Source organism: Lepidochelys kempii, chromosome 1 (assembly GCF_965140265.1).
Source record: "Lepidochelys kempii isolate rLepKem1 chromosome 1, rLepKem1.hap2, whole genome shotgun sequence".
Classification (NCBI taxonomy): domain Eukaryota; kingdom Metazoa; phylum Chordata; order Testudines; family Cheloniidae; genus Lepidochelys; species Lepidochelys kempii.
In genome coordinates, this window is record NC_133256.1 from 186,425,962 (window position 1) to 186,440,405 (window position 14,444).

The 14,444-nt window shown below is 40.5% G+C and overlaps 1 protein-coding gene across 7 annotated transcripts in view; it reads right to left on the reverse strand.

Annotated features, from left to right (window-relative positions):
- CRYBG3 (crystallin beta-gamma domain containing 3) overlaps nt 1-14,444 on the reverse strand; it is a 145,436-nt gene that overhangs the window by 37,177 nt on the left and 93,815 nt on the right. For all 7 annotated transcript variants that reach the window (XR_012154202.1, XR_012154203.1, XR_012154199.1 and 4 more), the window contains exons 8-13: nt 12,881-13,017; nt 11,329-11,443; nt 9,624-9,659; nt 7,845-7,978; nt 4,534-4,660; nt 1,579-1,715 (exon numbers count right to left, since the gene is read on the reverse strand). Coding sequence is in view for 3 of the 7 variants with exons in the window: in XM_073305192.1 (XP_073161293.1) it covers nt 1,579-1,715; nt 4,534-4,660; nt 7,845-7,978; nt 9,624-9,659; nt 11,329-11,443; nt 12,881-13,017 (686 nt within the window). In the remaining 4 variants the exon portion in view is untranslated. The remainder of the gene's footprint in view (nt 1-1,578; nt 1,716-4,533; nt 4,661-7,844; nt 7,979-9,623; nt 9,660-11,328; nt 11,444-12,880; nt 13,018-14,444) is intronic.

The following is a 14,444-nucleotide window of genomic DNA, read 5'->3' on the forward strand; positions in this document are numbered from 1 at the left end:
CAACAAAGAGTGAGAGCATGGACACATTACTGACATGTTCACTTTTACAGAGTCTGTGTAATTCTTTATGCTGTGTGGGTTCCCCCCGCAAGAAACTTACTTCAGTGCTTTATATTTAAAAAAGCTGAAAGCTACTGGCACAACCCAGCAAATTAGTAACCTGAAAAGGAACCAGATAAAACACTTCAAACTGAACTAAATGAGCTTCAAGCTGCCATGAGATGGCTGGAACTATACAAATGGCTGATGAACCTCGGAGGAAGCATCCTCTCCTGAAGAAAGAGTAATTACAACATAGGACTCAAGGAAGGAGAGGAAATAAAGGGGGGAATGGGAGGAGTCTTCTCCTATGACAGGAGGGGAAGCATAGTGAACAAAAATTAACTTACGAAAAACAGATAAGAATCATTTCCAAAAAATTTGTAAACAAACAGGATACAAACCATGGGCCCAATCTACTCTGTTCTATTCACGTCTTTATATAGGACTCATCACCACAGTATCTAAGTGTCATCCATAGCAGTGCATTAAGCAGCTTAGCTAACATCTGTGACACATGGTTTTGTTCCTCATTCCCTTTCTCCAGAGGAAACTGAGTGGTTGTTTTCGAAATTCAATTTACTATAATATATGTACATTGTCCTATGAATTTCTCTTACCAAAAGAAAAGTCAAAGGAACGCACGTTGCATTTGGAGTGGAAGGTGGTGAGTCTTTTGATGCTTCTTAGCAATCTATCAGACTTGCTTGGTAAGATTTGTGGTGGTTCTTAGCAATTCTCCAACACTTACTGATACAAATTAGGCACAATGAAGTAACAGTAGTAAGGGCTGCAGAATCAGGCCCTACATCTGTGAAATGCAGTCATGTGATAGTGTTACTATCACTATCAACTGACAAGGACTGAGAGAACTTTAACAATATTTGGAATCCAACAATATAGTCTATTTAACAATCCACAGAGGTGACTGTTGAATGGTGGGACACATCCTTTTTTCCTAAATACATTACCTCTGCAGCTAATCCTGCTCTAGATCCTGCTGCAGTTCTACAATGAGATCCATGCACACAGACCCCTGAACCCATGCTGAGCACCACTAAAGTCAATGGGCTTCATGCAGATACAAGGGTGTGCCTATCTGGATCCCACTGCAGGACTGTGACTCTAGCTGGCTTGGGAAGAGAGAGAGACCAGCAGCAAAAACTGAACCTAAGTAAACTATCGGGCTTGTCCATATTCTTATTTGAGTATTGATGTAGTAATAGGGAGCGTTCGAAGTGGTGCGGTTCCAAGAGATCCCTGAAGGTCAGGACCCACAAGCCAAAAAAGCAAACAAAAACAAGTAAAACCCTCTGCAAAGAATGCAGAGCAGAAGAGCAAGATACATAGGAGAGACACTGACATTTTCTATCTGAGAAAACACAAAGATTGTTCCCCCAGCCCCCAAATGTTTATCTTTCTTCTTCAATCATTTGAAATACATCATGACAAATTAGAAATCTGAAAACACTGTGCACTAGCAAATCATTTCATCATTGCATTCAAAGAACATCTCATACACGTTTGCAGTAGACTTACACTCCACTTTTCACATGAATTGATCTCATCTCCTGGCCAAACCCAGCCTGCTCCAAATCAGGAATATCTTGATTGACCATGACCTTACCATCTTCTTCATCTGACTCAAAAAGCATGACTGATGACTCGATGAAATCCTAAAAGGCAATGCTGAAAGTTAGGATAAATATCTTAACAATTTAGCAGCAGCTTATTACATACAACCTAGCAAAGGATTCCATGGGACTGTTCACAATGCGAGCATAACTATGTGCAAGCAGAGGCACCACATTTAGGGGCATTCATGTTCCACTATGTTGTTTTAATGCTAGTATGGATGAGGCAAGGTGAATCTATAACCGCATTAGAGGGAAGAATTGTAGCCTAGGAATAACATTTTCAAAAGCACTTGAGTGAATACAAGCCATTCAGCTAAGGGCTTGTCTACACTACAGTTGCACAGCTAAGGCACAGCAACTGTGCCGTTGTAGTGCCATACTGTAGACACTTGCTACATTGATAAGAAGGGGTTTTTCTGTCACTGTAGTAAATCCACCCCCTCAAGAGGCAATAGCTAGGACGATGGTAGTGGTGCCTATACTGGGGCCTAAGTCTCTCAGGGGTGTACATTTCTCAAAGCCCTGAGCAATGTAGCTAGGTCAACCTAAGTTTTAGATGTAGACCAGGGCCTTAGGCATGCCAAGTGAGGCCCCCTTTCAAAAGGGATTTAGGTGCTAAGGAACTCAAGGATCTTCCCCATGCTTGCACAGAAAGGAAGAGTCAGATACCTCTCTAGCACCACCCTTCCTTTGAATGGAGGAGTCTTTGGGTTCTACGTTGCATGCATGGAGCAGAGGAGGGACTGGGATGCAACACTATCCTTCCAGCAGGAACACAAGTGATCAACTCTGATGTAACAATAATCTGGGGAAAAGATTTGGCTATGGGAACCCTGGTGAAGACTCCTCCCCTTTCATTCCTCCCGCAATTTTTTTTTAATAGGGCTGGATGATATGGCCCTATATTTTAAAAACTAATATATTCCCTTTGCCATGTTATTAACACAGCTTTAGATTATTCAATCAAACTCAGTTTTAAAAGTCCTATTTATTTTTAACTAGTTAGCCAGTTCACTATTTTGTAATCCACCCTTTGCTTGGATAGTGAAAAATTACCAGCTGGTTTCACTTTTTTGTTTGTTTAAATTCTAACAGACTCAACGAAGTCCCAACTCCCTACTTCAACCTAGTCCCTCAGAAATGGTCCCTTCCTTCCTTCCTGAGAACTCCTTAAATTCAACTCTGCTGAAGTTTCTCCTCCCTGCATTAAGCTATGTAGAGATGCTTACCTTGTCACAAAGGCTAATATATAAGCCTAGGAAAAATCTAATTCTCTTTGGGGCAACTTCAAAGATTACTGTAAATATGGTAGCATCAATCTAAAGATCTGTCCACATGTGTAATACACCTACAGCATTCCACATATATTTTGAATCTTTATATGTGCAACAAGAGAATTGCTAGGTAAATCTCCATTTCACAACAAGAAACAAAACAGTTTACATCAGTAATATTGTATATCAGAATATAGTAACAGTTACACTTTTTCCTTATAAATATCATATCTTTTCAAGTGTCCAAATATGTGCTAAATAGATATCTGAAGTGGTTATAGACTACAATACTTCATGCCTAAATCTAAAACAAAAAATTCCTAGAACTTCAGCGGTGAATATCAAACATTTTTCCTCTGGTGTTTTTCTGAGACCTTTTTTCAGAAAGCTGCGGAAAAATATACTGAAATGCAGGTTCTATCAATCCCAGCAAAACTGGCAGACCCTTCTTTGCAGGAGATGTCATTGCTCTAAAAAAAGTCCTATTTTCACATTATCTGTACAATAAGCACTACACTTGTTATGTGATAGACCTGCCAAGTTGTGCCACTATTTTAACGAATGTTGCTGGCTCATGGGATAGTGCATTGCAATATGTAATCTTACAGTGGCTGCTCTTCAATTCTCAGAAGGAAACAGTCTTTTACAGCTGCTTACAAAGTTTCTTTTTAAATTAAATAGAAGCATACTTGAAGAAAGGAAGTGATAAAGATGTTCTAATCCCATGTCCTTCTAATCCATGAAGTATCCAAGATTTCTTTGAACATCAGACTGTGGCTCAGTTTTCACTGGTACTTCATCATCATCCCTACTAACAACATCTTAGTTACAGGAATTTTCTCACTATGATAATTTTCACGGCCAAAATCTTCTGGCACAAAATCACTGAGGCAGAGTGTAATACTGTGGTAAGGCTTGCAACAGCCACTGTGTTGAGAAGCTATTTTATGTTAATAAAGAACTACTACACATAAGTAAAATCACACTTTTGTATTTATTCTAGAGGCTAAACAGCTGAAACAGGAACCTGCACCCTATGTAGTTTTGCACCATTGCCGAGAAAATCAGCAACTACAAACAAAAGCAAGACAGAGCAATGCAGCACATGTTCAGAAGCACCATACTTTCCAAAAAATATGAAGTGGTTGAGGCAGCACACAAAAGACATTCAGATACTACAGTGATGGGGTCAAACAAGGACAAAGATGCATCGTCTCACTCTTAAAAAGTGACATTTCTTGTATGGGGGGGTTTGGAAAATTCTGTAACAGAGCAAGGAATTTTGTAATATTATACATTCTTTTCTTGAAGAAGGACCTCCTAGAACCTATATCATTCTCCACAAAACACTGTAATTTTCATTGTACAGACTGGAGTGCCGAAAAAAAAGGAAAAAGGAGATTTTTCTGCAAGCATGTGGTTGGGTGGGGGGAGGGATGGGAAACAACCAAACATGAGGTGACCTCACAAAAATGAATGAAAAAATAATCTCTCTTTTGATCTATGAATCCATGTTTAACACCAATTAAATGGAAAAAAGAGTGAAGCAAGAAACAGATTAGCAAATCAGGAGTGGCACTTACAGCCTGTAGGAACCGAAAAGACAACAGGGCACTGCTAATTCCCCCATATGAGTGCACATCTTCATAATCTCCCTCCTCCAGGAGGTACTGACGGCCTTTATATCGTTCCTTTTCATAGGCAACCCATCTAAAGTAACCACAAGGAAAGAAAACAATTAGAGGAAAAAGTACAACAGCATCATACCAAGAATAAAAGGAGAAAAGAACATCATAAATTCCTAAAATAAATATCACAACCTCAGTTGAGGAACAAAGCAATGCTTGTTATTTCAGATTACAACACAGACCAATCAAGCATTCTTTGTGGATCAATACTCCATTTTATTATGTGATCTCCAACAATAGTTTACTTGTGTAATGCACCAACACTCTTGAAAAATGTTTCTATCATAGTCTGATAGTGCATTTCAACACATTTTCGTAAATGTAATGGCTAGAACCTTAAGGGTCATGCAGAGAGTTATCAGTTGAAGCAGGGAATGCTGACACAGTGTGAAATCCTGGCCATGTTGTAGTCAATGGCAAAACTCCCACTGACTTCTATGGAGTCAGTGTCCTCTACTCTAACCAAGAGATACTACTAAAGCCAATAAAATAGAACATGTATAAAAATAATGCATATGTAAAATACTTTTGATTTGCAAAGCAGGGAATTGTACCATTTTAAAATATTCTGAATAGATAAGACTGGATTAAAAATAAATTTCTGCATCAATTTTGAGTGTCCTCAATGAATTTTACTTTGAAAAAGTGCACAATAGCACAAGAAGCTTTATAAGGCTTCCAAAAGTTGTGCTATAAAGTGATGTGGAATTAAAAGTTCCCATTCAAATTTAGTCTAATCAAACTTACAAGGTATTTTAAAAATAAGAATGTACACTCAAGTACTGTCAGTTAAGCTTTAATATTCAAGACAGAGTTTACAATATGCACATTATAGCAACACCAGCTCATACGACAATGGCAAAGGCTCTGAGTATTTCTTTCATTAAAACTTTCCTGCCAGGATTTACAACTGCTGTACAAATTTTGTCAGGGCTGCAGTTTGGCAGACAAAAATGGATTTATTTTTGATAACATTTGGTTTAGATTAGTTCAGCTGTTCAAGTTATTGTAAAAAATAAATAAATAAATAAATAACCCCATACACTAGACAGAAGGATAACTTTTAAAATATCAAGTTTTCCAGAGAACTGGTCCATAATGTCTTTGAGTAGTGTCTTTAGGTATTGACATTTAAGTTTTCTATGAATGTAGTGATTGTGAAACCCTCCAAACAACATGACATAATAACTGCATAAGTGCATACCATCCCAGTCATTTTACTGGGAGTTAACTTGGAAACCTTGACAATTGTAATGTCATTGCTAGCTATTTCACTGCTGATCTCTCTAGCAGAAACCTTCATTTTATAGGCTTTTCATGCACTGTTAGATAAAGTGGCAGATCTTGATGGGGTTGAAGGAACAGTGAGTTGGTTAGTTGTTATACAGAGCTGTGGGATATGCACCAAAGGCCTGATTCTCTCAGGGCTGTTCTACACTAAAGAATTAGGTTGGCATAACTACATTACTCAGGGCTGTGAAAAATGTCATGCCCTGTGCTATGTAATTAAGCCAACCTGAGCCCCGGTGCAGACACTGTCAACTTAGCTACCATCTGTTGGAGAAATGAATTTATTACAGTGATGGGAAAACCCCTTCTTCACTGTACTAAGTATCTACACTCCAACACCGCAGCTGTGCCACAGTAGTGTTTCTAGTGTAGACATACCCTCAGTCTCTAGATGTTAGATAACCATTTATATAACCCTGGAAAGTGAGGCTAAAATGCTACCAAATCAGAATGGTAGCTTTTTACACCCACTTTGCACAACTGTAAATGACTACATAATAGGCAGAACAATGCAGAATCAATCCCAGGTACATCTTCACTAGGAAAAGAAAGGTGTGTTGTAAACTCATTTTAGCAAAGGCATGATAACTGACACATGGTAAAATCCTAGTGAAGATGATGCCCTTTCAGCTTTTACATGAGTTAGTAGATCAAATGGATGAGTATGGAATCTAAGGTTTACTTCAACCTGTTAATTCATGTGAAAACTACAAACTGCCTTGTCTGCACTAGGATTTTACTTTGTGTCAGTTACCACGTATTACCTAACACAAGTTAAACACATACCCTTTTTCCTAGTGAAGACAAGACTTAAGATGAAAAAAAAAAAAAGGTCAATCCATTCCTTCCCCTGCCCACAAAAGATATTATCTATACTATATTTAACTCACCTTAACTGATTACCAATTACCTGGTTATTTAATGCATTTTCATATGTTAGTATAGACACTCCACAAATGTTTGTTCCAAGACTGTGACGGGGCAGAGCGGCCTCGCACTGGCACCACAGGGGTTAACCCTTCCTTCCTAGCAGAGGAAGTCCCGCCCCAGAAGCTCTGCTGGGCAGTCTCCAACTGGAGAACAGGTATAAAAGCCTGCAGAGCTGCTCAGTCTGAGCGGACTGCCATAAGGGAGGGAGGCACACTGCCAGCTCCCGAGGAGGGTCAGCTGGAGCACCAGGATCCGGAGGCGAGCCAAGCCGGGATGCACCCTGATACCCAGACGGAGGATGTCACAGGAGGGGAACAGACCGGAGCATCCCCCGAAGCAGAGAACCTGGCGTTTATGGTAGGAAGTGACCCAGGGGAGCTTTAGAGGCAAACAGCATTAGAGCCACACAGACACTCGGCGTGTTGCGGGCAGATCCCCCCCGAGCTGGTGGCAAGGGGAGCTTGCCACTACCAGGGCCCTGGGTCGGGACCCGGTGGAGAGGGCAGGCCCGGGTCCCCCTACCACTCACCCGCACCATGGGAATCCTATGGACTCTGGCTGCTAGGCCGCACTACCCCACTTGCAAGGGGGATTGTATAGACTCTGGCCATTAGATGGCACTGCTCCAAAGTGTGGAGAGATTTATATGAATTCTGGCCACTGGGCCAAACTGCCCCGACATGTGGGGTGAGTTACCTGGACTCCAGCCAATAGGCTGCACTACCTCACCGTCCAAGGGTGATTGTGTGGAAGGAGGCCACTAGGCCGCAACCGGAGACCGCAACAGAGAGATGGGCATGGGAACCGGGTAGGGGCGAGGTTCCAACACCCCATCCCACCCCTGCCACAAAGGGGCATAAATGTTTGTGGTTTATCCTAGGGCTATTTTTGGAAACCTTGATTGTAATTAGATTACTTATAGAGAGAGTAATTTGTCATTTATCTATTTACAGAGAACACTAAATACAAAAATGAAATATACTCACACTCCACCAATGACACGTATTGATCCAATTCCCTGGAAATCCTCATCACTTCTAAAGAGTGCTGGGACAGTATCAATGTTTCCAGAAAGCTCTTTGGCCCATCCTCCAAAATGTTTTCTCTCATATATTAATATCTGGAGAATGTGGTTTGAAACAATGTATTTAGTACTTTAACTTTTAGTAATCTTAAATTTGACACATATAGTGCAGCATTGCCCAGGAATGCAATTTTTTTCTCAGCAGCCACCGTGGTGGAAATTCTGTGCAGTGCCTTCTGAGCCCTCCCGATTGCAGGTTGCTCTAGGGTCTGGAGAAGCCCTGGTATGATTTTGACAGCCTTAGCAGGCTGTCTAATGGCTTGTCTACACAGGAAAATTTACCAGTATAGTTATACCAATGTAATTATATCACTATAACTGCCTGTGTGGACACCTATACCTGAACAAGAGTGGCCACATGTGGAGTTATACCAGTATAACTAAAACAGTACAGTTACTCTGATACAATTTTCCATGTGAGAAGCCCTAAGTAAAGGCAGCTTCCCCAGGCCACTTAGAATCTCTGCAGTGCTGCTAGCCCCAGCATGCCCCTCCCAGGCTGCCTATACTGAGGCTTGCAAGAGTGTTCGCAGAGAGCAATCTTACGACTATGTTCCTCAAATCCTGTGCTGTGGAAATTCTCTCAAAGCTGGATCTGGGGCTCTTAGAGCTCCTTTATGCTACTCCAGCCCTTTTCATTCAGTGTAAAGAAGCAAGCGGGGGTGAGAATCTCACCCCATATATTTAAAATCCATGAAATACTCTAGATTCATAGAGTTTCATTAGAGCTGAGTGATAATGAGACACCATAAGCCTGATCCAGCATAAAATATCCAAAGCCTTCCCAGCCAAGCAATCTGTGGCTGATAGACATGAATAGAGGAACAGGACAGCCTCCATTGGACGTACAGTTAAAAAAAACAAACCAACCAAACAAAAAAACCCTATCAGAATTTGTTGGATTTGAAGAGCTGCCTCAGTGCAGGAAAATTCTATGGGTTCCTTACCTCTTGCATTGCACAGTTCCTCATTCTGGATTCACGTGTTCACCCTTCACCAGCGTCACATGCACTGTGTGCTGGAGTAACTCCCTTTTACGGGTATGGCTCTGGCATGCAAATGGCCAGGCCACAGACCTTTTTTTTTAATAAGTTAACTGGGGCCATATATGTTTCTGTGAGGAACTGCAAGGGGTAGAGCAAAAGCAAAGAAAAACGTTTCTGGCCTCCCTTCCCACCCTCCAACTGGACTCCAATCTCACACACACACACACCAATGTGCTCCAGAAGATGGGCCCTCCCTATCATGATTTGACTCTTGCAGTGGGGGTGGGAAGAGGTGGAGAGGAGAGAGTGTATTTCCTTTCTCTTATTTTTCCAATGTGGTGAAGTAGACATTTGATTTACAGAGGTCCTTTGTTCACTGATGCCTGTGGATGTGTCAACCAGGAGAAACTCACTTCAGACTATACTTCCTTTAAAATTCTTCTACAGATAACTGACATTCAGTTTTCTTGGAAAAAAAATCCTGCCACAGCTTTTATGTCTCTCAAAGCACATGTAACTCCTGGGCTGTGTAGCATCACAGAATTTTTTTAGGAAGCGGACAGATGCAGAATGCCTAATCTAAAATTCCACAGACAATAGAGAAGAGGTATATCCCTCACTAAGAAAAGGTAGTAGTCTTAAATCAGGGTCTCTCTGTGACAGAATCTTTTACTGGCAGCATGCTCGGTACTTACCTTAACATTCATAGGCATTTGTACCTTTAGTCCACCCTAAGATATAAAATATATAAATAATTACATAAAATCTGAAATTTATTTCCATATGTGTACATTTTATAACCCTAGAGAAGTATGCAGTTCTTGCAGCTATACTAGATAATTCTAGTCTGTGTTGAATCTAATTGACATTTAAATACATTGATAATTCACAAAACCAAGGAACACCTATAAAAATGATCTACAAAATTAGAATGTTTAAAAATAATAATAAAAAAATAAAATAAAACCAATAAAAATAAATGAATAAAAAAACCAAAATACTTTATACATGTTTGTCTTTACTTGCACTACAGATCCAAGTATTTACTACTTATGTCATTCACTTATACTACTGATCAGATTAAAAAATATTAAAGTAACTTTTAAAACTGTACCACATATTTTACAAGTTTTCTTAAAGCAGTAGGGATCGTATACCAAAAATTTATTTATATCAAAACTTATTTCACCAGAACACAGGCTGAAGGGTAAATTCCCAGGAATGAGAACAATGTAAGCCATCTGTGAAGGGAGACACAACATGGCACAATGTTCCAGCTCTGGAAACAGTAGTCAAGGATTGTTGTAATCCGTCAACATATTTGGAGAACAGGGGAGAGATTTTCAAAGGCACAATTGGAAGGCAGGTGGACAACTCACACTGACTTTCAGTGGGAGCTGGGCATGTAACTGTCCCTTGTAGTTTTAAAAATCTCCCTTTGGAATCTTTATGTACACATTAAAGCTATGTGCCATTGTATCTGTATCCATCCCTTTCCATGTTTATATCCACATGCTGTCCACCAAAGGAGTATTAGGCTGCCTGTGTATCAAGATTGCTATGCAATGCATAGTCACAGGAGGACTACCAAGCAGTTTACATCTGTTCTTTCTTCTTCTGACCTGGCACCTGCAGCAGATTCTAGCTGTACCAGTATGCAAAGGTTTTCTGAAGAACCTTTTATAACCAGTTGTTGTTGGTTCCAACAAAAACTGCACAACTCTAAAGGCACAACTTTTGGTCTTATTTAAAGAGGCACTTAATCCTCAACCTCTTGACACAAGTTCTTTTACTAAGGTGTCCTACGGCATTTATCAGGTGTTCCTCTCTGACTTGAGCATTCCCAAAGCTCTGGAAGTTTGCATTGAAAAGAAAATAGGAAGAATATTATACCTCTATAGAAATTTGCTGTCACAATCTGCACTGTCAATGTGTTGCAACATCACAGTTCATCACCACCACATCCAAACTGCAGATGGACCAAAAACACAGAACTGGATCCGAATTTTGTATCTATAATAGACCACACCTACAGTCTACATCCAAAAACTCCTAAACATGGGGAATATGAAATCCCAAATTTAACTTTCCCAAATCTTGGACTGCTCTGATTTGACCCACTTGAAAGAGGTATGAGCTGCAAACACGCACCTATCTCTTCTCCCAGTGCCAAGTAATACAGCCTTCCCAGACTTATTTTGGAGCTCTAAATGTGCAGATGTGGGAGCGTAGCAACTTTTCAGATGAATGGCAAACGCACTGTAATACATCACTGCATGACATGTACGTTACAAATGCAAAAATCTCTAAAAAACTGTAAAGAGAATATTCAACTCAAAGTTATCTTTAGACTAAATCATTAAATGGGGTGCATCATTCAGAGAATCACAACGTCCTCACCATTTTTAGGGGACGCAGAGATTTCACATCTGCTGCAGAAATTTCAGATAGTGAGTTGCCTTCTTCCAAAACTATCATCTCTCCCTTGTAATTAAGGTCTGAATAGGCAAGCCATCTGAAGCAATAAGAGAAAAAATGACTTATTTAAAACAATTAAATATGTTAAGAGTGTACATTCTTTTCTTGATTGTATCCATCAGGGCTAGACAATATGCACCAGATACATAAAGTATCTTAACTACAAAATATATTTAAACATTAGGATTTTGAATGTGTTGCAACAATCTTAGAAAATTAATTTAAGATTCCTTCAATGTCTAATCCAGAAGAAATAAGACAAGAAAACATCTGTCACTTATCATAAAAGGCCATCTTGTTACACTGTGAATAAGCAAAACCTAAAGATTACTACTGATGACTACAAATATCTGGAGACCAACACCGGCATCAAAATTGACCATGAACTGATGATTCAAAATAAGATCGAAATCTTTGCATTGACTCCACTGGGCTTTGCATCAGACTTATTAGAATATGTTCATTCACTACATTTATTCAAAACTAGGAGCTCCTATTTTGATATTAAGATCCTTGAAGCATGGCTCCCTCCTTCAGACTGTCATGTCAAAAGGAAGCGTGTGTGTAAGGGTGAGATGGGGGAAGACTAGGTGGGTTATAGTGGGTAGGATATGAGACTAGTGGACAGTGATGAAGAATGGAGGTGGGGGCTTATATGCACGTGGAGTATCAAGTGCTTAAAACTTGCTATCTAGAAAACTGTAAGCAATCAAAAATTACTGTAGATAAGACACTTTTCTCCTTTCCTCATAGCTTTAAAACTCATATTCTAATTTTTTTTCCAAACTTCACAAAAAAATTCTGCCTGGGGATCAGAAGTTGCATGTGAAGCTTCAAGGAAGCTGGATTCATAATGGGAAGCTAGCTTCAACCCTAACCATTGAGTGACTCCTATCACTCCATAATGATCCTGGAAAAGAGGAAAACATCTCACTCTAGAACAAAAGGACCTGGAAGTTCTATGCACCGACCTGACAAACTTATTTCCTTTGCTAAACACACGAAGTGCTGGACTGGTGAGGGAGTCTGGATTTGGATCATATTGCATAGCCCTTCTGACTAACCACACAGAAAGTAAGGGTACAGTTGCCACTTCAGGAGTGCTTAAGTGAGGCAGTATTTGTTTTCTGGAATTCACTCACAGTGTTATGCTTTTAACAGTGTGGTTGGGTAAAAGGACACTACTGGTCTCCAGTGAACAAGAAGTTGACTCTAGCTGAGCTTCCTCCTCTACTTATACAGGTGGTCAAGGAAAGGTCTACAAGGGGAATAGAGGGAGAATGCCATTGAGAGAGAGTCAAGCTGCACACCAAGGAATCATAGAACTGGGCTGAAATTTAAACTAGGGAGTCTATGTTAACTTATTTTTATAAATACCATGCCTTTAGAAAAATCCTTTTGGACTGCAAGTGTTTTTTCCTGATATGTCATTCCACCAGCTTGCAAACTACTAGTAAAGAACTCCAATACTCACACTCCTGACTTGACAATTATGTAAAAGGTGCTTTCAACATCCAGTTCTTCTAAATTGGCAACTGCACTCTGTATGCAGACAGGAAACCCCTCTGTGCCAGCTTGTGGGCAAAACTCTATTTCTGGAATGCTGCAATCCTGCAGAAACAAATTAGACTGTAAAGGTTATTTACATTTGGAAAGTTTGCCAGTACTGCTAGAAATACAGGTCCTTCCTTTTAAAGCTATGTTTATTTCCATTTTTTTTCTTAACACAGTAACTTTGGGTTCTACAGAACAATACAACTTTTTAAAAATTAAGGCTGGAATTTTCAGAGTCCTAAAAGAGTTCCACTGACTTTCCATGGGAGTTTAGCACCTAACTCTCTCGTGGGCTCCTTTGAAAATCTCAGCCTAAATATGCTTTTATTAAATTGTATTTACCAACAGAAGAAGCTATATATACAGTATTTCTAACTTCTCAATTTAACAAATTTATGCACTATAAGGTGGGTAGAAAGCTGGCTAAATTGTCGGGCTCAACGGGTAGCGATCAATGGCTCCATGTCTAGTTGGCAGCCGGTATCAAGTGGAGTGCCCCAAGGGTCGGTCCTGGGGCCGGTTTTATTCAATATCTTCATAAATGATCTGGAGGATGATGTGGATTGCACTCTCAGCAAATTTGCGGATGATACTAAACTGGGAGGAGTGGTAGATACGCTGGAGGGGAGGGATAGGATACAGAAGGACCTAGACCAATTGGAAGATTGGGCCAAAAGGAATCTGATGAGGTTCAATAAGGATAAGTGCAGGGTCCTGCACTTAGGACGGAAGAACCCAATGCACAGCTACAGACTAGGGACCGAATGGCTAGGCAGCAGTTCTGCAGAAAAGGACCTAGGGGTGACAGTGGACGAGAAGCTGGATATGAGTCAGCAGTGTGCCCTTGTTGCCAAGAAGGCCAATGGCATTTTGGGATGTATAAGTAGGGGCATAGCGAGCAGATCGAGGGACGTGATCGTTCCCCTCTATTCGACATTGGTGAGGCCTCATCTGGAGTACTGTGTCCAGTTTTGGGCCCCACACTTCAAGAAGGATGTGGATAAATTGGAGAGAGTCCAGCGAAGGGCAACAAAAATGATTAGGGGACTGGAACACGTGAGTTATGAGGAGAGGCTGAGGGAGCTGGGATTGTTTAGCCTGCAGAAGAGAAGAATGAGGGGGGATTTGATAGCTGCTTTCAACTACCTGAAAGGGGGTTCCAAAGAGGATGGCTCTAGACTGTTCTCAATGGTAGCAGATGACAGAACGAGGAGTAATGGTCTCAAGTTGCAGTGGGGAAGGTTTAGATTGGATATTAGGAAAAACTTTTTCACTAAGAGGGTGGTGAAACACTGGAATGCGTTACCTAGGGAGGTGGTAGAATCTCCTTCCTTAGAGGTTTTTAAGGTCAGGCTTGACAAAGCCCTGGCTGGGATGATTTAACTGGGAATTGGTCCTGCTTTGAGCAGGGGGTTGGACTAGATGACCTTCTGGGGTCCCTTCCAACCCTGATATTCTATGATTCTATGATGAAAACATTGAAA